General features: G+C 38.3%; 1 protein-coding gene across 1 annotated transcript in view; it reads left to right on the top strand.

Annotated features, from left to right (window-relative positions):
* Positions 1 to 4,440: 4,440 nt before the first annotated feature.
* LOC131949041 (nuclear receptor subfamily 2 group E member 1-like) overlaps positions 4,441 to 25,889 on the top strand; it is a 39,798-nt gene continuing 18,349 nt past the window's right edge. The window contains exon 1 of the mRNA XM_059310808.1: positions 4,441 to 4,820. Within this exon, the coding sequence (XP_059166791.1) occupies positions 4,796 to 4,820 (25 nt within the window). The 5' untranslated portion in view covers positions 4,441 to 4,795. The remainder of the gene's footprint in view (positions 4,821 to 25,889) is intronic.

The raw sequence follows: 25,889 nt of genomic DNA, 5'->3' as shown, positions 1-25,889 counted from the left end.
ATCTTAGGGTAGGGATTTCAATCTTAGGGTGGGGATTTCAATCTTAGGGTGGGGATTTCAATCTTTGGGTGGGGATTTTAATCTTAGGGTGGGGATTTCAATCTTAAGGTGGGGATTTCAATCTTTGGGTGGGGATTTAAATCTTAGGGTGGGGATTTCAATCTTAGGGTGGGGATTTCAATCTTTGGGTGTGGATTTAAATCTTAGGGTAGGGATTTAAATCTTAGGGTGGGGATTTCAATCTTTGGGTGTGGATTTAAATCTTAGTGTAGGGATTTCAATCTTTGGGTGGGGATTTCAATCTTAGGGTGGGGATTTCAATCTTTGGGTGGGGATTTCAATCTTAGGGTGGGGATTTCAATCTTAGGGTGGGGATTTCAATCTTTGGGTGGGGATTTAAATCTTTGGGTGGGGATTTCAATCCTTTCCTCAAGTATTTGAGCAAACCCCTCGCACCAGTACACTAATTTACAGGCACTAACCATCATTACATATTTTATCGTGCATACATATGTGACCAGTTTAGCGTTGTACTCACACACAATACCAGCCCACCTACCTACATTTTGCACTCATGTAATTATGATTGTGTGATCTTCACGCACTACTGATTTTTTGATGTTTTGTCGCCGAATCAAACACATGTTACATGTACAGTTCAGTGGTCGGGGTGAGCGTTAGTGTTGATTTCACGGAGAGCGGTCAGGCAGAATCCCACCATGTACACTACACACCCCCGGGCTTTGAACCCCCCTCCCCCCCCCCCCAATGAAATATGGTCGGTTTTTACAAGCTTTGACTTAGATCACATTGTCCGTAAAGTGTCTGTCCATCTGTCTGTGGGTGAGTGGGTTTGTTTTCAGAGCTTTGAACCCAAATTTTGGCGTGTAGCTAATGGGTCGATTTCTTTCAAATTTTGCGAATAAGTCCTCAGCAGGCTACAGTTATAGTTAGTTTTAAATTTAATTTGAATTTTTAAAGTAATCTATTGAAATAGTTTAATGATTGCAATTTTCCGAGTATTTAAGACATTTTTCTTGGGGGGGGGGGGGGGGGGGGAAGGGGAGTATGTGAATTCCTAAATACCAAAAAAATGTAGAAAATAAAAATAAATAATGCGATCAACTTAGGAAATACAGTGATCATTGAACAGTCCATAGTTATATAATAATTAAATATTTTCACTAACAATTTATAATTAAATATGTTCATAGTTATATATTTATTATGTTCACTAAAAAATTATAATTAAATATGTTCACTAACAATCCATAGTTTTTAGAAGTTTTTACTTAGTTAAAAATTTATGCATGTCTGTTGGTTTGGTCATGTTTAATCCACAAAGAGTCATTTCAATTTTCATTCTTGTGCAGCCTTCAATTTTAACTTTTTTTTCCCGGTTCGCGCAATCAAAATTTGATAGTTAATTATTTTATCCTAAAAATCAAAGCAGATTTGAACCCGAAAAGTTGATTACCTCCCGACTCACGTGCATGCGCGTTATGAACGTGACACGTGCCAGGACTGCTTGTATCTATTGTACCCTGGACATCAAAAACCACAAGAATGGAACATCTGGTGAATGATCAAACTGTGATACTTAATGTGGCGTCAACTTCAGAGAATGATGTTACCCATTCTATTAGTAAACATTATTATAGGGTTGTAAGGAGCCGTATGGAAACTGATCTTCGAGACCGCTGATGACGCTACCACACATATCTGTTGCAGCTAGTGATGTGGATGTAGCTAGTCTTGTGGTTGTAGCTAGTGTTGTAGCTGTAGTTGGTGTTGTGGCTGTAGTTGTTGTTGTGGTTGTAGCTGCCGTTGAGGTTGTAGCTAGTATTGTGGCTGTAGCTAGTATTGTGGCTGTAGCTAGTGATGTGGCTGTAGCTAATATTGTGGTTGTAGCTAGTGATGTGGCTGTAGCTAGTCTTGTGGCTTTAGCTAGTGATGTTATTGTAGCTAGTCTTGTGGCTTTAGCTGGTGTTGTGGTTGTAGCTAGTGATGTGGCTGCAGCTAGTGTTGTGGCTGTAGCTATATTGTGGTTGTAGCTAATGATGTGGCTGCAGCTAGTGTTGTGGCTGTAGCTATATTGTGGTTGTAGCTAATGATGTGGCTGCAGCTAGTGTTGTGGCTGTAGCTATATTGTGGTTGTAGCTAGAGTTGTGGCTGCAGCTAGTCTTGTGGCTGCAGCTAGTGTTGTGGCTGTAGCTATATTGTGGTTGTAGCTAGTGATGTGGCTGCAGCTAGTGTTGTGGCTGTAGCTATATTGTGGTTGTAGCTAGTGATGTGGCTGCAGCTAGTGTTGTGGCTGTAGCTATATTGTGGTTGTAGCTAATGATGTGGCTGCAGCTAGTGTTGTGGCTGTAGCTATATTGTGGTTGTAGCTAGAGTTGTGGCTGCAGCTAGTCTTGTGGCTGCAGCTGGTGTTGTGGCTGCAGCTAGTGTTGTGGCTGCAGCTAGTCTTGTGGCTGCAGCTAGTGTTGTGGCTGCAGCTAGTCTTGTGGCTGCAGCTAGTCTTGTGGCTGTAGCTAGTCCCGTGGCTGTAGCTGTTACCCTGTAACAAGAACAAAGAGACGCAGATTGTGTAGATTTGTGAGTTAGCTGGTCACGTGGGGTTGATGAGGTAGATCATGAGCTCAGCCACCATATAAGAACAATACCCAGGTTTACGCCTGGCTGGGTGGGGTAGGTCACCCTGGGGCGGGCTTGCATATAGTGTACCGGTAGAGTGTTCGAGCAGTGTTGGATGCGATTTAAGGATTTCTAGGCACGGTACCAAACTAGCCATACAAGTTACCAAGCAAGCGTTCTACCATTAGACCCCGACTCTTAAGTACCCTATCAGACCAGGAAATCTGTTTTATTACCCACTTTAGCATTTTAAAAAGTAATTTTAGAAACTCAATTTTAGACGTTATTTTGGTGTTTTTAAACTGCTGTTTTTGTAAATTGTAATATAAATTATTATACTCTACTTTGATCGCTCTAAGAAAATACTTAGATAAAGAAATCGATGTTTTAGTAATAAAAGTTGCAATTTTGAGGAGAAGAGGTGTCGGGTCCGGAGGGGGGGGGGGGGGGGGGGGGGTCAAGTTGAATTTGATGTCATTTCTGGTGTGTGAGTCTATCTTTTTTTGAAGATGGGATGGGGGGGGGGGGGGATCGGTCAAATGGCCTGGAGTCATATATGAAAGACCTTTTTTTTTTTTTTAAAAAAATTTTTTTATTTAAAGCCGAAACAACTTCCGCCGCACTCAGTGTTTCTTTCAGGCTTTTTTTGTCGCGGGATAGGGGGCACTTGATATTTTCTGGTGGGGGGGGGGGGGGCGGACTAAAGTTACCGGAGGGGGGGGGGGGGGTCTATTTTCTGTATACATTCCATTTCGTTAGAGGGGTGGGGGCACCCGAAGAGATGCCTGGAAGAAACTCTGGCTGCACTAAACCGTTATGTTGTACCTCTCCGCCATTGCTCATTATCGAGATAATGGAAGAGGTATCTACGTGTCGGTGACCTTTTTAACAAGGTACCTTCTTTAATTACTACTGGTAATATGTTATTGGAGACGTGGATTTTGTTGTATTAAATCCAAATACTTTAAACGGTGAAATACTTTAATCGTGAAAGTATCATGGTCGTGTTTCTGATTTACACAGTTTTTTTAAATATCTGATGGAGAAGGGGCTGAGAATTTGTGTTAAAAGAAGGAGTGACCCCCCCCCCCCCCCAACGAAATTGAAAAAAAAGAATTTTATATAGAAAATATAATATCTGTTGTTCGCCCCCCCCCGCCCCCCCCCCCCTCGAGAATTTTAAGTGTCCTTCCTCCTCAAAAATAATTTTAAGAAGTTTCAAGTGCAGGTAGAGACTAACCCATCACCATCATGCTTTAACAACAGCACATGCATGATGTGTATCTAAAGATGTCAGAACATCAAGATCAACACATCACCATCATGTTGTAACAACAGCACCTGATGCATGATGTGTACCCTGAGATTTCAGAACATCAGGTTCAAATGTGTCTGTGCGTATGTCTGTCCGTCCGTCTGTGTGTTCATGTGTGTGTATCAGTGTGTGTATATGTTGACAGCCCCAACGACCTGAACAGTTGACGTAACACCCTTTGATTAAAATACACGTTAAAAAAATGACCCGCCACCTTTCGTGTTTCCCATCAAGTCGTAAAACCCGAGGTGTCAAATCGGCAAGTTATCGATCCCACATCAGCCAATGGCGACACTGGGTTTCCTGCCAGATGGGCGGGGCTTGATCGCGAGAACGCAACCCGACTCCGCGGTCGAATAGTCACAGACGACACGTCCCGGGGCATGTCCCGTCCCCGCCGTCTCCGCCTTTTGATTGGCAGGTGAGGTCAAGTCGGGGGCATGCGTCGTGTCCCCGCGGATGTCCTGACTTCTGCTTTAAACTTTAGACTTTCACAGCAGTCACATTTCTGGCCAGGCGGCGCTCGACTCTTGGACTTTACTTCTGCTTTCATTCCTGGAACTTTTCACAGTCTTCATTGTTAATTAAGTTCTTAAGTCGGTTAATGAATTTATTTATTTTAAAAGAATTCCACCACTGACTTGAAACAAAACGTGTGATAGCTGAATGCCAAAAGTGAAGATTTCTGTCAGGATTAACTCCAGCCGTCATGCCTGTAAGGAGCTAGCCGTAAAACAGATTCCAGAGCTGGTGCGACCCTCTCTCAAGAACTGACCCAGGACATTCTCCAGCCGTGTGCCCGGCTGTAGCTGTGACGTCTGCCAGCTCCGGCTGTAGCCCATCATGAACCGGCCGACTGGAACTTCTAGTAAGTGAAAACCAAAATCTCTGGTCTCCGTAGTGAATTAGATGCATTAATGACATAATAATTTGGCTGAACATGAAGTATATTTAATTGATTAGCAAACTTAATTAACTAAAATTGTATTAAGTAATCTGGTTTATTTTAGTTTCAATTATTTTTTGAATGACGAATAATATAATTAAATTAATCTAGTTGTATAATTTAATTGTGAACTATTTTTAAAAGAAACTTAATTAAAATACGGTAAATATAGGCGGAAAGTCAGTTTAATATTTATTCATTGTGTTAGTTGTTTGAAAAAAATCACCTTACAAACCAATCTATAAAATTAATATTTTAAGCTTGTATAAAAATGAAAAGTGTGCTTAAAAAGTTCAAGTAACTAAAATATTAAATACTGGCTGTTCAGTCATATATCCTAGCTAATGTACGACACGTTTAACAAATAATATCAAACCTGCCCACCTTGTCCATTGGTTGACTAAAAAGTACGAGTCAAAGTGCTGACCAAATACACTGACATTTCAAGTGGACGAATATGTTGGGCCGCTACATTTAAAATGTTGGATTCTAGTTTCTCCAAATTTATATTGTTGGATTCTAGTTTCTCCAAATTTATATTGTTGGATTCTAGTTTCTGCAAATTTATAATGTTGGATTCTAGTTTCTCCAAATTTATATTGTTGGATTCTAGTTTCTCCAAATTTATAATGTTGGATTCTAGTTTCTCCAAATTAATAATGTTAGATGCTAGTTGCCCCAAATTTATAATATTGAATTCTAATTTCTCCAAATTAATAATGTTGGACTCTAGTTGCACCAAATTTTTAATTTTGGATTCTAGTTTTACCAAATTTATAATGTTCGATTCTAGTTGCACAGTATTTATATTTTTAAATTCTAGTTTCTCCAAATTTAAATTGTTGGATTCTAGTTTCTCCAAATTTATAATGTTGGATTCTAGTTTTACCAAATTTATAATGTGCGATTCTAGTTGCACAGTATTTATATTTTTAAATTCTAGTTTCTCCAAATTTATAATGTTGGATTCTAGTTTCTCCAAATTTATAATGTTGGATTCTAGTTTCTCCAAATTTATAATGTTGGATTCTAGTTTCTCCAAATTTATAATGTTGGATTCTAGTTTCTCCAAATTTATAATGTTGGATTCTAGTTTCTCCAAATTTAAAATGTTGGATTCTAGTTTTACCATACATAAAATGTTGAAAGCTAATTTTCAACACAGATACAATGTTGGTTACTAGTTTCACCATATTTAAAATGTTGAGTCCGAATTACAACAAATTTAAAATGTCGCAATTTACTTTCACCAAATGTTGGACACTAGCGGTGAGTTACCCATTGGTGACACAAAATAATGTGCATTACATGTTGGTGACACAAACAACTTGTATTACATATTGGTGACACAAACAATTTGTATTACATGTTGGTGACATAAACAACTTGTATTACATATTGGTGACACAAACAACTTGTATTACATGTTGGTGACACAAACAATTTGTATTACATGTTGGTGACACAGACAATTTGTATTACATGTTGGTGACACAAACAATTTGTATTACATGTTGGTGACATAAACAACTTGTATTACATGTTGGTGACACAAACAATTTGTATTACATGTTGGTGACATAAACAACTTGTATTACATGTTGGTGACACAAACAACTTGTATTACATGTTGGTGACACAAACAACTTGTATTACATGTTGGTGACACAAACAACTTGTATTACATGTTGGTTGATAAAGGTGAGACTGAAAAAAAATTTATGCCATGTGTTTAACGTTATCAATTGACCGATGTTTCTGTTGATGATAAAATTAATAATTCAGTCGATCTTAAAGTCATCGATATATTTAATGATATATCGACGGGGGAAATTGTTGTTCTACTTAACGAAATTAAATATAATATTTACATTTATTTTACATAACAATCATTGAAACCATTTAAAAACACATTTGTTTCATGTAGTCCATTCTTTAATTTTAATATTTTAAAAACAAAAAACAAATAAATGTTCTAGTCATTCTGTCTTCAAATTAGTCAGGTTTTTAAAATTTCGAAAATTATAATTAACCGTTGTTGAGTGATACACATTAAGAGATAATTCGTTTCTTTCAAAAACGTACGTTTTATTTTTATCTCTATTATGAGTCACTTCGGCTTTGTAACTTTGCATAAATTACTGTCTTTATCACAAATTAGCGGTTCTTTATTTGATAGGTTAATTCCATGCAAATTTCATGAACTTATGGTCGGATTTAATTGTTGGTCAGGTCTTTATTTTAAAAAGGTACGTGTTGACTTTAATTAAGACGTTGATTAGAAGTTTAGTAATGACCTTGTGGCGTCAGTGTTGAGGGGGTTAAATAATTAATTAGTCCTCGATACACTCAACGGGGGGAGCTATAAATAAAACACGAGGATCCAACCAGATTACACATAACACGTGTTGTAATATTCATCTTGCAAATAGACGGGTATCAATAGAATTTTATAGACTTACGATTGGGGGGGGGGGGGGGGGGTAGCGTGGATTTCATACATTGGCTGTAGCTGTGTGCAGTCTGACGCATCGGTTGGGTACACATGTACTATTCATGTACGCGCGTATGATTGTGTGACATCTATTTATGTACATGTGACTGTCATTCTTGTACGACCGCTTGTTTGACAGCCATTCATGTTCCTGTGATTGTCGTTCTTGTACGTAAAATAGTGAGACAAACATTTATATGATTGTTATTCGTGCACGAATGATTGTGTGACAATTATTTGTTTACATACGATTGTCGTTTATGCATGTACAATTTATCCGTATTTTGTACACATTATCTATTCATAAGGATTATATTCTGACTAACACAATACCATGAAACAAAAGCGTACACTATTAGAATCACAGAGGACGTTGGCTACTGAGGTTTATCGGCCTCTACATTAGAGAAAGTTTTAATTAAATCAATAAGCAAACATAGTAAACAACAACATAATATAGATTTAAATTTATCATTGATTAAATTTTTGATGCAAATAATTTAAAACCGGACCGCTTGAGACAGTTTGTCAGATCGTAGGCCTACACATTTTAAAATTTTAACAGATTAAGAATGTATTAAAATGTTTTATAGTTGTCTTAGAGTAAATAGAAAGCAGAAGATAAAAATCTGACAAAAAATAGTTGCGATGAAAACGGACAAAAATTAAACACAGACAAACACAACACCCACAAACTTAAGACACGCGAGCCTAATATTGACACAAAATTAAACACATAAAAACCGCAACACACAAAAACTCAACACACACAAACTCAATACACACATAAACTCAATAAACAGAAACTCAATACATACAAACTCAACACACATAAAACTCAATAACACAAACTTAACACACACAAACTCAACACACACATAAACTCAATAAACAGAAACTCAATACATACAAACGTAATAGGCGCTACAGTGTTAACACATACAAATGTATAAAAACATATCGGACTGCAACATTCCTGAATTTGGGCTGATTTAAAAAAAAAAAAAATTCATTCGCTTGGTTTATCAGTTTGAGATCCACTGTTTTAATCTATATTAATCTGGTTCCAATAAATCATAGTTTAAAAACCACAGCTTCAACCTTTTTATGGTCTGTAAATATATAACAATATGAGACTCGCTCTTCCAATCGACTCTAACGCAGCTAGTATGTGAGAACCACTCCCCTGTTAGTTGGGCATCGGTTAGCCAAGTCTAGAACCCTTGTTTGAATCTCCAATAGCGAGACACACTCGGCTCTAGTCGTTCAGTTCCTGGGGTGGGACGGTGTGCACTTTGTGCCGGCGTTAAATCTATACCCTCATTACCGCATTCAAATATCAAATCAATGCACGCAATCATCGCCGTGTCATCTAATTATCTGTTCCCCTCCCCCACCCTCCTCCAATCTAAGAATAAACACTTACGGATCGCTGTATCAGACAACTTATTAACCCCCTCCACCCACCACCTCCCACCCCAGCACAAAAAAAAATCACTAGCACCAATGTTCATTGTGTCTGGATAATAATATAAAGTGTGACGTCAGGGGTACGGTTCCACAGGTACGTGTGACATCACCAGGTGAATATCAAAGGTCACCCTCTCCCCCCCACGCCCCCACCCACCAATAGCTCATCGATAGCACCCAGGACTGTGTCACAAGATGGCGTCATAAGACGCTGATGTCAATCCGTCTTGACGCGACACAGGCCAGAAGTATAGGATAAAAGACAATGTTACAGACGGCCGTGTTGCTAGTTGTCCCATCTATTGAGCGAGGAAGTGGTGGTCCATTGTGGTCTAGTCACCACGGCGCATAAGTTGTGGTCTATTGTGGTCTAGTCACCATAGCGCATAAGTTATGGTCCATTGTGGTCTAGTCACCGTAGCACATAAGTTGTGGTCCATTGTGGTCTCGTCACCACAGCATATAAGTTGTGGTCTATTATGGTCTCGTCACCACAGCACATAAGTTGTGGTCCATTGTGGTCTAGTCACCACAGCATATAAGTTGTGGTCTTGTGGTCTAGTCACCACAGCACATAAGTTGTGGTCCATTGTGGTCTAGTCACCACAGCACATAAGTTGTGGTCTTCACGTCCCCAGAAACATACAATAATTGTGGTCCACATTCAATAAATGGCACCTCTGTCGCCTGATAATTTCCTAGAGCGCCTAAATGTGATACGCACTATTTATAGTATTAATATAAAATAATTGTGGACAGTTTGGTATATGCATTGCGGCATTTTAACCCAACAGATTAGAAATATTAATACAAAAAAAGAAAAAAAAAGAACGTGAAAAAACTAAAGAAAACGCCCCCCCCCCCCAACCACCCTTTTATTTTCTAATGCTTACTTTGTTTTCTACTTAAAATAGTCACTGATTCATACATTCTTTAAATAGTTACTAAATCATACATTCTTTAAATACTCATCAAATCACACATTCTTTAGTCACCATATCATACATTCTTCAAATAGTCATCAAATCATACATTTTTAAAATAGTCAACAAATCACACATTCTTTAAATAGTTTACAAATCATACATTATTTAAATAGTCACTTACTCATACAGTATTTAAACAGTCATCAAATCATACATTCTTTAAATAGGCATCGAATCACACATTCTTTAAATAGGCATCAAATCACACATTCTTTAAATAGGCATTCTATACATTCTATCCCAGTATACCACTAGTAGGGAGGGGGTAGGTATATCGCTATTAATTTAGCCATGGCATAATCCCTGCCCCCCCCCCCCCCCCCCCCACCCCAACAACACCACGTGATAATCACCACGCCAGGTGTAGTCACCTGTTGCCCTCATCATCCATATCCATTAGACAGATGACATCCACGTCATTGAAGGAGTTGACATTTCATTTAGACCTCAGCCACGACTTGCAGTTAGTTTTTGTTGGGAACACAAACAAAACCAGCACAACCCAAACATCAACGCCAACATCAACGCCAACATAAACTGAATTCACATGCTTTGGAATTTTCTTTGAATTAAAATTTAAAATGGCGTCTATGAAATATCACAGGAATCTGTGGACTGCCATTTTATGTGCACATTTTAAAACTGAATTGGCCAACAAAAAATCTGCTTGCTATTTCAATAATTTGTAGTCATTGGTGACATTTTAACAATATTTAATTTTTTTTTAAATTGTACAACATATGCTAAAATATAAAAATATTGTTAAAAACTATGTTGAAAAAAATATAAATTAATATATAAATTTTAATTACATTTAAAACATTTATAATTCTTTTAATTTTCCAAATGAATTCAACAACATATGCTAAAATATAAAAATATTGTTAAAAACTATGCTGAAAAAGTATGAATAAATATATATAGGCTATATATTTATTATATAAATATAAATATTTATATAATATAAATATTATATTTAAATATAATATTTATTTTATATTTATATAATATTTATATTTAAAACATTTATAATTCTTTTAATTTTCCAAATGAATTCAACTTAAGAAAATACTCTTTTTTTTTCAAAACACAAGTTTAAGCAAATTGAGTAGATGTAATCGAATATATAGTTTTTATTGCCGGCTAAAATATTTTTATATTAAAATGTTTAGCTTGTTTAGATATGTTCACATAAGGTAGAGAAAGATAACACACTATTATACTATATAGACCGGTATTATATCAACTATTGATTATCGTTTGACACACCAAGGTATGCACATTTAGCTCGTGGCGATTTTAGTAATTTAAAAATCCGTATGCGACTAATTTGACTCAATTTTAAAATAATATAATATTTGCAGTTTGTTAAAAATTAAATATTAATTATTTGCGTTTTCTTAGGTTTAATGTTGGGTTGAGTTTTTTTAAGGTTCATAATTCGCGGTGGTTAATGAGACTCGACATTAATTGTTTGTCTTTCGGTCAAGCTGACCCACGGCAATACAGCTGTGACGTATGTTACTGGTCTATTTTTTTTGCCTAAGACAAAAGTAAGAAAAACAATTAAAAATAATGACCGACGCACCAATCATAGCAACGACCCACATCACTCACCGCTGTGACCCACACACCATAACCCACACACCATAGCCCACACACCAGTCACAGCGCTGACACACACCAGTTACAGCACTGACCCACACACAATAACCCACACACCATAGCCCACACACCAGCCACAGCGCCGACACACACCAGTTACAGCACTGACCCACACACAATAATCCACACACCATAGCCCACACACCAGCCACAGCGCCGACACACACCAGTCACAGCACTGACCCACACAATAACACACCATAACCCACACACCATGTTGTAACAGGCAACATTTGCACATATAAACATAGTTTATAACGATTTTATCACACATTTTTGCAGTTACAAAATAATTGAAATTCTCCGTTATAAACATATTAATTGATACATACAAATAATTAAAGTGTTAAGCAATAGGTAACTAAAAACGAATGGAAGCAGAAGCGTAGCAAGGGGGGTGGGGCGGGGTACATATGTCCCCGTGCACCGACCTCAGGGGGCGCCAAAATGGGTTTTAAAAACAAATTAGAATATCATTTTAGCTGCATTTTTTAATTATAAATATTAAAAAATATATTGGGGGGGGGGGGGGGGTGCAAATCGAAAATTAAAAGGTTGCTCCCCAGGGGGGCGGGGGGGGGGGGGGAGAAATTAAAAGTTTGTCCCCGGGCACCGGGAAGTGTCGCGACGCCTCTGATTAGAAGTTTAACAAAGAATGTATTTACAAAGCATGAATAAACTAAGACGCTTAGCTTTATACCACATTGGGCAATCAATAATTGAAATCATCGTAATCAGTACTATATTTTCATGTATCATGTATCTTATCCTATATGCATTTCACCGTCATCTGACATGTCCCATGCAGCATTTCTCTATCATCTGACATGCCGCATACAGCATTTCTCCATATGTCATGTGACATCTAGCATGTACGATATGTCTACGGCATTTGTTAATGTTATCTTAAACTATACGAAACTATACCACACTTTATAGATATAAAAAAAAGAGTACACCCCATGGCTAAAATTGTAAATGATTTGTCAACGATATATTTTAAACGCCGACTTACTGTCTATACTAGACATAGACAAAAATGAAACATAATGTCTGTAATTTTTTTAAACCTTCAAAGAGGATTGTATTACAATTAAAAGCGAAAAGCGCCATAATTACGGAAAATGAATAGAAATTAGATTATATTTTTTCTCTGCATGTATTGTATTTTAAGTCTGTGAAAAACGCATTAAAAAAAACTTGCATTTGTTATTTAAACCGCCAAGAGCGGGCTGTAATGAGCCAACTCACCATGAGCCGGCTGTAATGAGCTGTAGCGCATTTATAAAAAAAAAGTTAAATTTCCAATTAGCGGCTTGCTCTATTAAGTCAAAGCGCTAACTGTCTCGCCCCACCTCGGTGTTAATTCTCTCGTGTTCAAGTGCTTTTTAACGTACTCATTCTCGTGAAATCTTTCTTCATGCCGGTCAATGCCGGTCTTTAGCGCCGGTACGCGTTTAACCGGCCGGCAGTCCGGACCGTGAGTCCGGCAAGACGAAGACCACAAAGCGAATCATCCTGTGTAATTGGCCCCTAGAATTTCTATAACGGGCTCATCGCCGTCGGTACAAAACAACGCTGGAAGATTTTTTTTTATCTGCAAACATCTTTGATTCCAGCCTAATACCTGAGTAAGAGGATTTGGTCTTCTTGAACATCCGCGCATCTTCGTCGCGGGTCTTTAAAAAGTTTAAAACTCATCTTTTTTTTTCAACTTCCGCTTAACTTTCCTTAGACGTCCGCCGAACATCCGAAATATATACGCATTTTTTTTTCTGATTGGGCAATCGCACGATGTAATTTTTATCCGGCGTATGGGAGGATTTAAAAAAATAAAATCGATGGCCATTTTTTAAAAAATGTCTGGCCGGCCGCACAGATTGAATAGCGTAATAAGATTAAAACTCTCCCCTAGGCTGTACGCTGTGTTTGACATCAAGGCTTAGCTTTGGTCCTAGGGGCTTTTTGATTTCTAAGAATTAAGTCAAACAAAAATGGAGAATTTCGTTAAGAGATGCCGCAAATAAGGGGAGGTAGACACAGAGGGGAGGAAATCGATGTCGGGGTATCAAATCGGCAGCGGTGACGTCCCTTGATTGTTCAGCTATTTGTCCGGTGGTTTAGAAGATCAGTTTCATTTCGCGGGATTATTGGAGTGGTCTGAGAGCTGCAGGTCTGTGGATGATTGTGTGTGTGTATGTGTGTGTGTGTGTGTGTGTGTATGTGAACCCGTATGTTTGTGTGTGTGTAAAGCAGTTCTCGTACCCGTAGGTCGTTAAGTACGCGCGCGTGTGTGTGCGTGCGTGTGTTTGCATGTTGTCTGTGTACATGACGACTTAAAAGACGAGTCGTATTTGTGACCGGGTTGATCCGAGGCTATGGGTTAAGTCGAGATGTTGACTTGCCCAAGTCTTCCCTGCGTCCACGTTCAAATGAGCTAACCCACAGTGCACATGGTACGGTTAAGCCACTCTCTGATACAGGTCTGTTCATACTCATAAGATTAAGGAAAACTTCAACTTTTTAGATTGGCCAGATTTCTATTTAACTCGTAAAAAGGTAAAAAAAAAATGGCTGGATAGAAATCAAGGGGCCGGATTAACATTGAAACCAGATACCCAGTGATACACAGGAAAATCGGCATTAGCTATCACTCTATCAGACCGATTCAGAATAATCTTTAGATTTCACGGGTGTCAGTTGAAGGATAATCTCGCATTTTTTGAAAGCTGAATAAAGAGGCAAAGGTTCAATATTTTTATCGATTTTACTGTTCCATTTTTCAACAATCACAACAACTATGTTTTTATTTTGTAAAATTATTATTTTTTTTTGCATGACTTTTAATTTACAACTAGATCTTCTATGTAGGCTGGTCGAGATAAGTTTTGTTTGTAACTAGATTAATTATTTGAGGAGAATAATTTCCCGTGAGTTAAAATACAAAGGTTGTGAGGTCTGTGTGAGTAAATTTCGCCAATTCTCTGTTTCAATCTCGAAGTCTAAGTCTAAGTAACTTAAAAACAATTAAGTATTCATTAATTCATTATCACGTTGGTTAGTATGTAGACAGGTGTGTAGATGTATCGAAGTAAAGATCGGGGAGGGGGGGGGGGGATAGCCTGTCGATAATTAAGAGTTTTAACTAGTTTTTTTTTAAAACTTAGGGTTAGATTAATGAACGATAAGGCTTGGAGGAATGCGTTGATTTTGACGTTGCAATTAAAAACAAAAGTGTGAGTTGGAATCATTTATCGGACACAATATCTCAGATAAGATGTGCGTAATATTGTTAGATCGTATCATCAATAAAGACAATATTTTAGATTAAACTGATTTATCGACAGTTGTGATATTTTGTAGATATTTTTAAGGTTGATGGATGTTTGTTACGTTTTTACAGATGAGCGTAAAAGTATGTGTGATACAGATATGTAAACACAGTGAATTGATGTATATAACATTTTATGGAAAACAGTAAATTTTTCTGGATATCTAACAAAATTTGTTTAACGGATACCTGTACATGTCTAGAATTGTATGGATTAAATGGATTAAAGTAAACGCTTTAAATATGTGTAACATCGGTCGAAGGCAAAGATTTAAATTTCTATCTTCGATGGCTGTCACCGCGATCTGTTGCGTGCACTCCATGTATCGAACGCTGAGATCGATACAGCTGGTCATCGATTAGCTGTGACTTAGGACGCCTCTTACCAGCTACGTCACGTTTGATTCCTCAGCCCACTCGAACGCGGCAAGAAGAGGCAAAATTTTTTTTTTAAACTTATCGCGTCAAATGCGGATTATCTCAGTCCCCGGCAAATGTCAATTATAAATTTTAGAAATTAATCTCCACGCCGTATCGAGGCTATCAAATCTAGATCCGTTTTAGGGATAGTTGAAATGTTTATAGCGGATGTCTGGCTAATATTCCTTTGAACTGGACGCTAAATCCTTGTCATAATTTATAAATTTTAATTTCGCGTTTTAAAATTAATAATAGCGTGTGTGTAGAAAAAAATATTTAAACCCTCTAGACAACAAGCTGATAACAACCCCGGTTGATGTTTATCTTTGTTTATTCATTTTTATATGTTTAACTTCAAGAATTTGGAAGAATATTGTTTGGTATAACGATTGCTTTCTTTATGATAACGTACAACTGATGGGGCATTAGGTCGAAGGCTGTCTGATATACACAATATATTGTGCTAATCAAATTGACTCGCAGATTGCTGTTCTAGTCAATTTAAATCAAAACTTTCTTGTTTTTTTCCATAGTTTCTAGATATGTTCCATCGTTTGTTTCTATCGTATTCGGTCGTAACATTGTAATTTTGAAAAAAAATATTCAAAGTGTCGTGATGTTGAAGACGTTGAAGTGTCCTGATATTGAAATGTCCTGATATTGACGTGTCCTGATCTTGAAATGTCCTGATGTTAAAATGTCCTGATATGAAAATGTCCTGATATGGAAATGTCCTGATGTTGAAATGTCCTGATCTTGAAGTGTCCTGATCTTGAATTGTCCTGATGTTAAAATATCCTGATCTTGAAATGTCCTGTTCTTGAAGTGTCCTGATGTTGACGTGTCCTGATGTTAAAATGTCCTTATCTTGAAATGTCCTGATATTGAAATGTCCTGATCTGGAAATGTCCCGAACTTGAAATGTCCTGATGTTGAAATGTCCTGATCTTGAAGTGTCCTGATCTTGAAATGTCCCGAACTTGAAATGTCCTGATCCCAAAATGTCCTGATCTCAAAATGTCCTGATCCCAAAATGTCCTGATCATGAAATGTCCTGATCTTGAAGTGCCGCGATGTTTCCTAGCGTGCCATATTGCCGCTCATACAAATCAATGGATTAGATTTTTAAAAAAATCCCTTCTGGTCGCACCCCGGATCGATTGAACGAGAAAACAAAACGCGGCAATTGCCAGCCCCTGATGCAGAACCTCCTCACCGGGACGCAGATGGTGCACTCACTCCACCGCAACAAAACGACGGAGTCACTACTCACTCGGCGCGCGCATTGATTTGTAATCGCGACAAGGGTCACACTAAGCAACACTTTTTATCTCGCCCCATTCGCGAATTGTTTAATGACTAGAGCCAGAGATTATAGCTATAAAATACACATTTTTAACTTGCCCCATTCGCGAATTACAGTGCCAGAGCTTATAGCTGTAAGATGCACATTTTAACTTGCCCCATTTGCGAATTGTTTATTGACTAGAATCAGAACTTATAGCTATAAGATACACATTTTTAACTTGCCCCATTCGCGAATTGTTATATATAGTGCCAGAGCTTATAGCTGTAAGATACACATTTTAACTTGTCCCATTCGCGGATTGTTCATTGACTAGAATCAGAACTTATAAGTATAAAATACTTTCAATTTGCCCCATTCGGGAATTGTTCATAGACTAGTACCACAGCATACACTTAACTTGTCCCATTCACGAATTGTTAATTGACTAAAGTTGAATCTTATGGCTACCAGAGAAGGAGCCCGGCCTGCGAGTACAAGCACCGAAATGCCAGAGACCCTTCCCTTTGAAATAACAAAACACATGGGGAAATCATTGAATGGAACGCGCAAACCAAAGACTTACACAACCGACGCCCAAACACTCGATCAGATTAACAAAGATTAACGAATAATGATTAACTTTTCATGTAGGCCGACATGTCGTTCCTACTTATCGCGCCAGTCAATTTTCCATTGTACCCCCCACCCCCCGGGCCGATTGTTCCACGGCTAGTCACCCACCGCTCACCACAGCCGGATCTACCACCGCAGCAGACGTGAGGCAGGAGTCAGCCCGGCTCTTCAATAGCCGCACAGCTCCCCACTGCATTAGTAATGGCGGTGTACAATTAAAATAATACCTTTTTTTATTTACCAGGAAACCAAAGCAGTATTGATCTAGTCCTCTAGGGCGTATGTCCCATTTTAATCATTAGATCGTACGCACCTTGCTTGGTTATTTTGTATTGTTGTTGTAGTATTTAAAAAAAAATATTTAAAAATTAAAAAAAAAAACAACGTTCCTTTTTTGATTTCCAGAATAAAACATCTATTGTTGTAAGGCACCTAGGATGTATCAGTTTCAGTGATGATCCTTGTATATACTGTTTGACTTTATATTGAATGTATCTTGATTTAACTACAGATTTACCTTACACTGAGACTAAAATAATTTTTTTAAATGTTGCTAATTAAATCATTTATAAATTTTTGTTTTAATTAGGATTTTAATTTTTCGTTGATTTTTTTCTCGCCTCATACAAGTAATGTTTTCGTCAGTTTTGATTTGTCGCTTAGTTCGTTTTGGGATTGCTGTTTTCACTATCGGCTTGTTGGGACCGATAGAGATGTACAATAATTCTTTCCGATCTGTACTTTCATTGACAATCGCTTACAAACGCTGGATACAAAACTTCTATCATATGAGATAAAACCAGACTTTTTAATTCGTTGGTTAGTTAATGAATTGTTTGGAGTCAGAGAGATAGGACAGGCGTGGGGTGGGGGGGGGGGGGGGGGGGTGATTTCTGAACTTTGACCTGAAATAAGAGTAGCGATATTTAAAGCTTGGCCTCAAGTAAATTAGGGATTCAAAACAAAACAGTAATTAGCAGCATGTATGACATGTGTAGTAGAGTGAGGAACTGAAAATGAGGCATACACCCCTTTAGGCAGCTAAACTGATAACAGTTCTCCTAAGGTAATTAATTATAATTTTTACTTATTTATTTAAAAAAATAATTTTTGCTTGTTTTCTTCGGACATGTCAGTTCTCCTTGCCATGTTCGTTGTAGTATTAATAATTTCATGATTAAAAGAAACTTGTGAAGACTGATACCGATTTACAATAATAAAACTTCTTTCTGATGTCATTTCATTCATTGACAATGGTTTACTTAAATAATTTTACCAGGAGAAAGCTAACGTCTAGGACAATAAGACAAGTCCAGTTATTTGAAATAACCAAGTTTATTAAACATATCGTTTGATAAAAAACGCAGTTTTGTAACACAACTTGGCCACTTTAGTTTTGTCAAACGACCACTGTCAAAAAATATCGACAAGTTTCTCCCCAGTTAAGTCGTGTAAGCGGCGATTATCTCCCCCCTGCTGGGTTATTTCCCTTTGTTGTTGCGGCAACATTCGTTATCTTAAAAAACACGAATTCCACGACAACCGCGACTGCGCTGTATATTTTTGATTAGGAATTGAGTCAACAATGGACCGCATGTCGTGTAGGTCTATAAAATATTGGTGGGTAATACCGTAGTTAGTTCATAATTGAAGGGTGTGAGGGAGGTGTGGCGGGGGAGAGGGGGATGTCTGGAGGGATAGATGGGGATTTAAGAGGGGGGGGGAAGCGGGTTGTAGGGAGAGTAATAGGAGAGGGAGGATGGTGGGTTGAAGAGGAATTTGAAGAGAGGGGTAAATGAAGTAGTTGAGGTAGGGGTGGTTGTAGTTGCTGAGGTAGGGGTGGATGTAGTAGTTGAGGTAACTGAGGTAGTGGTGGTGGTTGTAGCGGAATCAGGGGTGGTGGTAGTGGCTGAGGTAGTGGTGGAGGGAGTAATAAGGTCGAAGGTGTTTAGGCGGATTCGTTCTCAGAATTACGTCAAATTGTAAAAACTGAAGACAAAAATGTGAAAATCTTTCATTTTACATATGTCATGGTTAAAGTACCCGATTGAAAAAAAAATCACATTAATAATGAGATTTATTTTATCAACCCATGTAATTTTGGAGGGTTGGGGATCATTTAGTTGTTGAGACAATGTTAAGTAACCACCAGACCGTATCATGTGAGGTTAATGACGTCTTACTTGAGCCTGATAAACGGGTGAATTATAATGCGGTTTTGTTGATGGCAATTCCTAGAGCGATGGTGGGCACTTCAAAGTGGGTCGTTGTGTAAAAGTGGGTGGTGTCATGGGGGGTGTACTGGAGTGTGGGTCAGGAAGTGTGAGTTTGGGGGTGTGGGTTATGGAGTGTAGTTTAGAGGGTGTGTCTTAGAGAGTGTGGGTCAGGAAGTGTGAGTTTGGGGGTGTGGGTTATGGAGTGTAGTTTAGAGGGTGTGTCTTAGAGAGTGTGGGTCAGGGAGTGTATATCAGGGAGTGTATATCAGGGAGTGTATATCAGGGAGTGTGTGTTAGTCCATGTGGACCATGGGTCAGGGTATAGATTGTGTGTGGGGTGCTGTGTGTGGGATGAATCGGATGTATGCTATGTGGCATGGTCATTCTGTGTGAGGTGGGGTATGTGAGAATCAAGTGAGATGGTGTAAGGGTAGTTTGTGTGGTGTGAGGCATATATTTACTGCTTGTCTATTTTAATGTAATGTAAATCTCGGATCGACAGTACGGACAACTGGTTAAGTCATGCTCTCCAATTAACAATCGTCATCTAATCTAATTTTCTCTGACTTACAATACAGTCATACAGTCATCGTCTTCTTTTTTCTTCTTCGTTCTTAATTTTAGTGATGGAAGGAGTCCCTTCCAACACAATTAAGTTTACGTGTCAACTGGTTATGCGCCATTGAGGCGATTAACTCCAACTTCAGCCTGCTTTTCTTTTTTCGAACTCGAGACTTTTCGGTTTAGCAACCGTGAGCTTTACCGACTCGACCACGCCAACCCCCATGTAGTCATCTAACTTTCTCTAATTGACAATACAGTCATACAGTCATCTAACTTTCTCTAATTGACAATACAGTCATGCATTCATCTAATTTTCTCTTAATGACAATACAGTCATACAGTCATCTAACTTTCTCTAATTGACAATACAGTCATGCATTCATCTAACTTTCTCTTATTGACAATACAGTCATACAGTCATCTAATAATCTCTAATTGACAATACAGTCATACAGTCATCTAATAATCTCTAATTGACAATACAGTCATACAGTCATCTAGTGATCTCTGACAATACAGTCATCTAATCTCTACTTGATAATACAGCCAAGCTGTCATTTCATAATCTCTGATTCCCCGTTCATCCAAGCATGTTTACCCAAAACCTGCATCAGGGTTGTCACGCTCAACCCGTGGGTCAACCCTCCCGCCCGGGGGCTAATCTAATGAACAGACAACCAGCAGGCCAGCGCTCGCTAGCAGACGGCTAGCAGACGATGAACTGACCTCGATCAATGATCCCGGGCGGCCGGCAGCAAACCACATTGATTTCCCCCCCACCCCCCCCCCCCCCCCCCCCCCCACCCACCGTCGCTCGCTGTCGGAAGTTTTCTTTAATTGGCTAAGCCGGTCATTATATTTCTCCAAACCTGTATCGTGTTCAATCCACCTGGGTCACGTGATGAGGGAATGAAAAGGATTATATACCTGATCTAGACCTGATGACAGGAGGTGGGAGGGGAGGGGGGGGGGGAGAAGTCGACCCACCCGTGTAACACATTGCGGTGTAGGGTATCCGCATGAGCAAAAGAAAGATTAATGAGAGATGAAACAGGACATGGGTATATTGTCGTTTCTCATTCTTTTTTTAAAAAATCGATATTTTAAATTGATGGGAATCAAAAACCAGACGGCCGCAGGTCAATACGTCACAGGTGGGACTGAAGTTAACATATGTGTATTTGTATGTATAGGAGGTGACTTATGTACCTGTATTAAAAAGACGTCTTTGTGTATGTTGGAAGAGACATGTATGTCTGTATTGTAAAATAACAAATGTGTATGGAGTCAATGTAAGCGCCTGTTGTCATAATTATGTTCATTGGAGCTAACATCTATAAAAAAAAAACATGATGCTGTTGATATTTATATAACTCACAGCTATGGCGAGATGTTATCTGTTTTTATCTTCTTTCGTATTAAAGTTAACATTTATTTAATCAACATCTTTGCATATATTGAACTTAACGCTAACGTTTAATGTTATGGTAACACCTATTTTGAAATTAACTTCTTTGTAGTCTTGTGGTTAAGTCGTAAGTATTCGTTGAAGATTACACGTGTGTTAATTAGAGATGTCACATTTGTTTAGAGAAACATGTTGCCAGCACCTCTTGTGTGTGGCTAGCAATTGGTAGATTTTATAAGGTTTGTCATTTAAAATTATTGCTGTAATTAAATCAAGTAATGAGCAGTGGCCGAATAGAGAAACTGCGAGAGTGTCTCGTCGCTGTCGAAGGATCAAAGAGGGTGATCAAAGAGGGTAATCAAAGAGGATGATCAAAGAGGATGATCAAAGAGGGTGATCAAAGAGGGTGATCAAAGATGTTGATCAAAGAGGGTGATCAAAGAGGGTGATCAAAGAGGGTGATCAAAGAGGATGAGCAAAGAGGGTGATCAAAGAGGGTGATCAAAGAGGGTGATCAAAGAGGGTGATCAAAGAGGGTGATCAAAGAGGATGATCAAAGAGAACGAGCAAAGAGGGTGATCAAAGAGGATGAGCAAAGAGGGTGATCAGAGAGAATGAGCAAAGAGGGTGATCAAAGAGGATGAGCAAAAAGTATGATCAAAGAGGACGCATACGAATTTTTCCAAATTCAAAAACTAATAATAATAGAGTATATTTTACGAATTCAAATTTTAAAAGTTTTACGGTATGGATATAGCAAAAAAAATTTCGAATACAAATTCTAAAGGATATGGAAGTAAAAACTGGATAGTTAAATGAATATGTAATTTTTTACTTTCTCACGAGTGCCTGCCAAATTTTGAACAAGAACTGTGAAGAAATAAAACTTGTAAAGATTTTTTTTTTACCTCAATTAAACACTAACGAAAAAAGCAGCTTAACATTCAAACCTATAAAAAATATTTTAACAAAAATTATTGGCAAGATTTTAAATTATCCTTAAATGGTTACCTAATCCGTCGATACATTTGTCTGATTTAACATTCACACTGTACGCATGCGCCGTATAAAAAGAAAAAAAGAAAATCGAAGGTTAAAAAAAAAAAACAACCGTTGGTAATTTCTCTGTGAAATAAATCGTGAAAGTTCCAGATCCCCCGGCATGGAATTCTAAGATCCCAGACGCTGGGTCCACCGGTCAAAGAATGAGAACCTGGTCTCCATAACCCCGGTCTAATCGCTGACCCAGTTGAAGGTGAGCGGACGATAAACCCCGGCTCACACCCTCCCTTGCTGGGAATTATTGTCATGCGCAGTGCCACCCCGCGTCACCAGAACAAAAGAACGATCAGATTGTTGCTGATTCTTGTCAAAAGTCCAACCCCATTGTCCCAGTCGGGGTGTTATTTGCTTAATTTTAGGAACGAAATCAAACGCAATCAGAATTAGGGTTACACAATTGAAGGGCAGCTTGAAAGCCGACCGGCAAGCCGGTTAAAAGCATTTAGTCCGGGAGACAAACCGGCTACATTAAACACTCAGCGCTGTCGTGGCTTCCGGCTCCGGCAGACCGGATGCTGGTGATCCGGCATCTTCCCTTAGCTCTACATTGTTGTGTGTTACTTTTTTAAAGGTTTGAAGTAGGTTGTTAAAACAGGTTTAATGTAACAAGAGCGCATTAAACCAACAGTTGAGCTCCGTGGCACACAACAACCCCGGGCTGACTGCTCTGGTATACGACATTGTTACTGCTACATCTACAACACACGCATTACAACAACAACACCTTCTGCTACAATAAAGACAAAGCTACTACGACAAGTACTACTTCAACAACAACAATAACAACAAAGCTACTATAACAACGACTACTTCAACTACGACAACAACAACGACAAAGCTACTACAACAACTACTACTTCAACAACAATAACAACAAAGCTACTACAACAACGACTACTTCAACTACGACAACAACAACGACAAAGCTACTACAACAACTACTACTTCAACAACAATAACAACAAAGCTACTACAACAACTACTACTTCAACAACAATAACAACAAAGCTACTACAACAACTACTACTTCAACTACGACAACAACAACAACAAAACCACTACAACAACTACTACTTCAACAACAATAACAACAAAGCTACTACAACAACTACTACTTCAACAACAATAACAACAAAGCTACTACAACAACTACTACTTCAACTACGACAACAGCAACAACAAAACCACTACAACTATTACTATTTCGAATACTACTAAAACAGCTACTTCAACAACAAATGCTATTATTACTATAACAACTACTACTACAACGACTAAAGCAACCTTAACTAAAAAAAAATCCCCCAAAATTACCGTCATTATTACTATAACTACGGCAACAAGCAACAAGTAATCTACAACCTTTAACCCTGTTAGTTCTACTAAAACTTCTGAAAAGTTTTTTAACGATCAATTCATTATTACAATTAAACATATTTTAGTTTTTAACGTTCTTAGATTGTTTCTATTCTTTAATCTGGCAGAAAAATAACTCAGAATTATATTTTGTGATGTGCAAAAAAAATGTGATGTGAAAAAAAAATGTGATGTGAAAAAAAAATGTGATGTGCAAAAAAAATGTGATGTGAAAAAAGACACATATTCCTGTTAGGACAAGTAAACAAACACACAGGACAGTCAACAACCGTCTGGAAATTTATGGTCAATGTCCTTCCTTTTGTACTTTTGTCGTCATACTTGTGAACAATGTTCCCTCTAAGGGGAAAAAGCTAGTGTGCGCGGTGTTCTAAAAGTCTTATACGAGGATATATTTTTGTTTACAAAATCACTGCGCGGCAGCTCAAAACTACTGCGCGGCCGCGCAACCGCGCAGCTAAGAGGGAACATTGCTTGTGAAATATGTTGTACCTCTCATCTCATCCAGGCACCTCACCTACCTGACAATCAAATGGAGTTGTTTTTTTTTAGCTGGGGTTGGGGGTTTTAATTAGGGGGGGGGGGCGTGGTTGTTGATATGAACTTGGTTGTTTTATTTGAGGGCGTCGTAGATGAAGTACGCATGGTTGGTAATGTGCGCGTGTTTATTGATGTGGGCCTGGTTAAATGGCGTGGGCGTAGTTAAATGGTGTGGGCGTGGTTAAATGGTGTGGGCGTGTTTGTCTATGAAGTCTTCTTAGTTGACATGGGCCCGCTTGTAATATGTGGGTGCAGGTCGATGTTGAGGCCACAGTGCTCGGTTAATAGAGCGCACGAGTGCTAAGCTGATAGTCTTTGGTTCGGATCCGGGCTTAAGTTTGTAATACGTCGCTGAGTCATCTTAGATACTAGCCATCGGTACCCGTTACAGGTGAATGATAGGCCTCTATATTTTAATGTTAAAATAAAAGTAAAGTTTCCCTTTCAAACCTAACGGTCTATGGGGTAAGTGAAGTAGAGTTCACTTGTTTCTGTGACCTCGGCATATAAAGAGATAGTGTGGTCAGCACTATGTCCAGCCGCCTTTACTTTCCCTAACATGATTTCGGTACCCATCAGAGTTGGGTGGACTCAGGGACGGTCTACTGACTTGAACCCGGATTCAAACTCGAAACTTACGGGTTAGCAATCCAGCTCTCTACCGCTAGACCACTCCGTCCCACATTTTAATGTTAAACTTGTTTGAAAAAGAAATTGTATAAATAGTTATTAGTCAATACGCTCAGGTTTTACTACACGTTGAACGATATTAGTGATAAAGCAAAGATGTAACTACATAGCTAAAAATCCGACACATTCAAAATAACAAAAGCTACCAATACCTATAAGGAAAACCAAATTATATACATTATTATTCAACACAACACCATATTAAATCCACATACTGATTAAGAGACTTAAATGATCCCGTTAGAAACACGGCTGTTCCATGGAATTTATGTTGTTTTTAAAAGTAATTTGTATTAGTTTTGGCCGAGAAAAATTGTATAAATTTAATTAATTACGTCTTGATAAGTAGATCTACAGACCTAAATCAAATTTGAATGAAATAGTTTATTTCGTCATATTTTAAAATTGGAAGATTACGCCATTAGTGTTTTGTACTTTCCGAAATTTGAACATGTGACATGTGACGTCATTGTTTCTAACCTTGTTGTCACCACGTTAAACACTTTTCCGGTTGCATAATGAAAAACGTATCTCTAAATTCGAATATGCCTTTACTTTTATTTTCATTCTTTAAGAACATTTATTCCATCATTCAATACATCCAACATATTATTTTCAACATAAGTCTGTATCTTTAAGTTCTCCATATATCGCTGAAGATACTGGTCTTATAGCCTAAAAATGTTGCGGATAGAGAGAGAAAAGTGCGCACATGGGCTTTTATATATTAGGAGGTTGGGTACTTGGCTGACGTATTACCGTTACTTGCTGCCGTGGGTGTGTTGGCTGTTGTGAGCGTGCGTGTTGCTGTGGATATGTGTGTGTGTTGCTGTGGATGCGTGTGTTG

This window comes from Physella acuta, unplaced genomic scaffold (assembly GCF_028476545.2).
Source record: "Physella acuta isolate Inbredline_101_S28 unplaced genomic scaffold, ASM2847654v3 ptg000670l, whole genome shotgun sequence".
Taxonomy (NCBI): domain Eukaryota; kingdom Metazoa; phylum Mollusca; class Gastropoda; family Physidae; genus Physella; species Physella acuta.
Note: the sequence above shows the minus strand (reverse complement) of the source record. Positions and strands in the feature narration are given on the sequence as shown.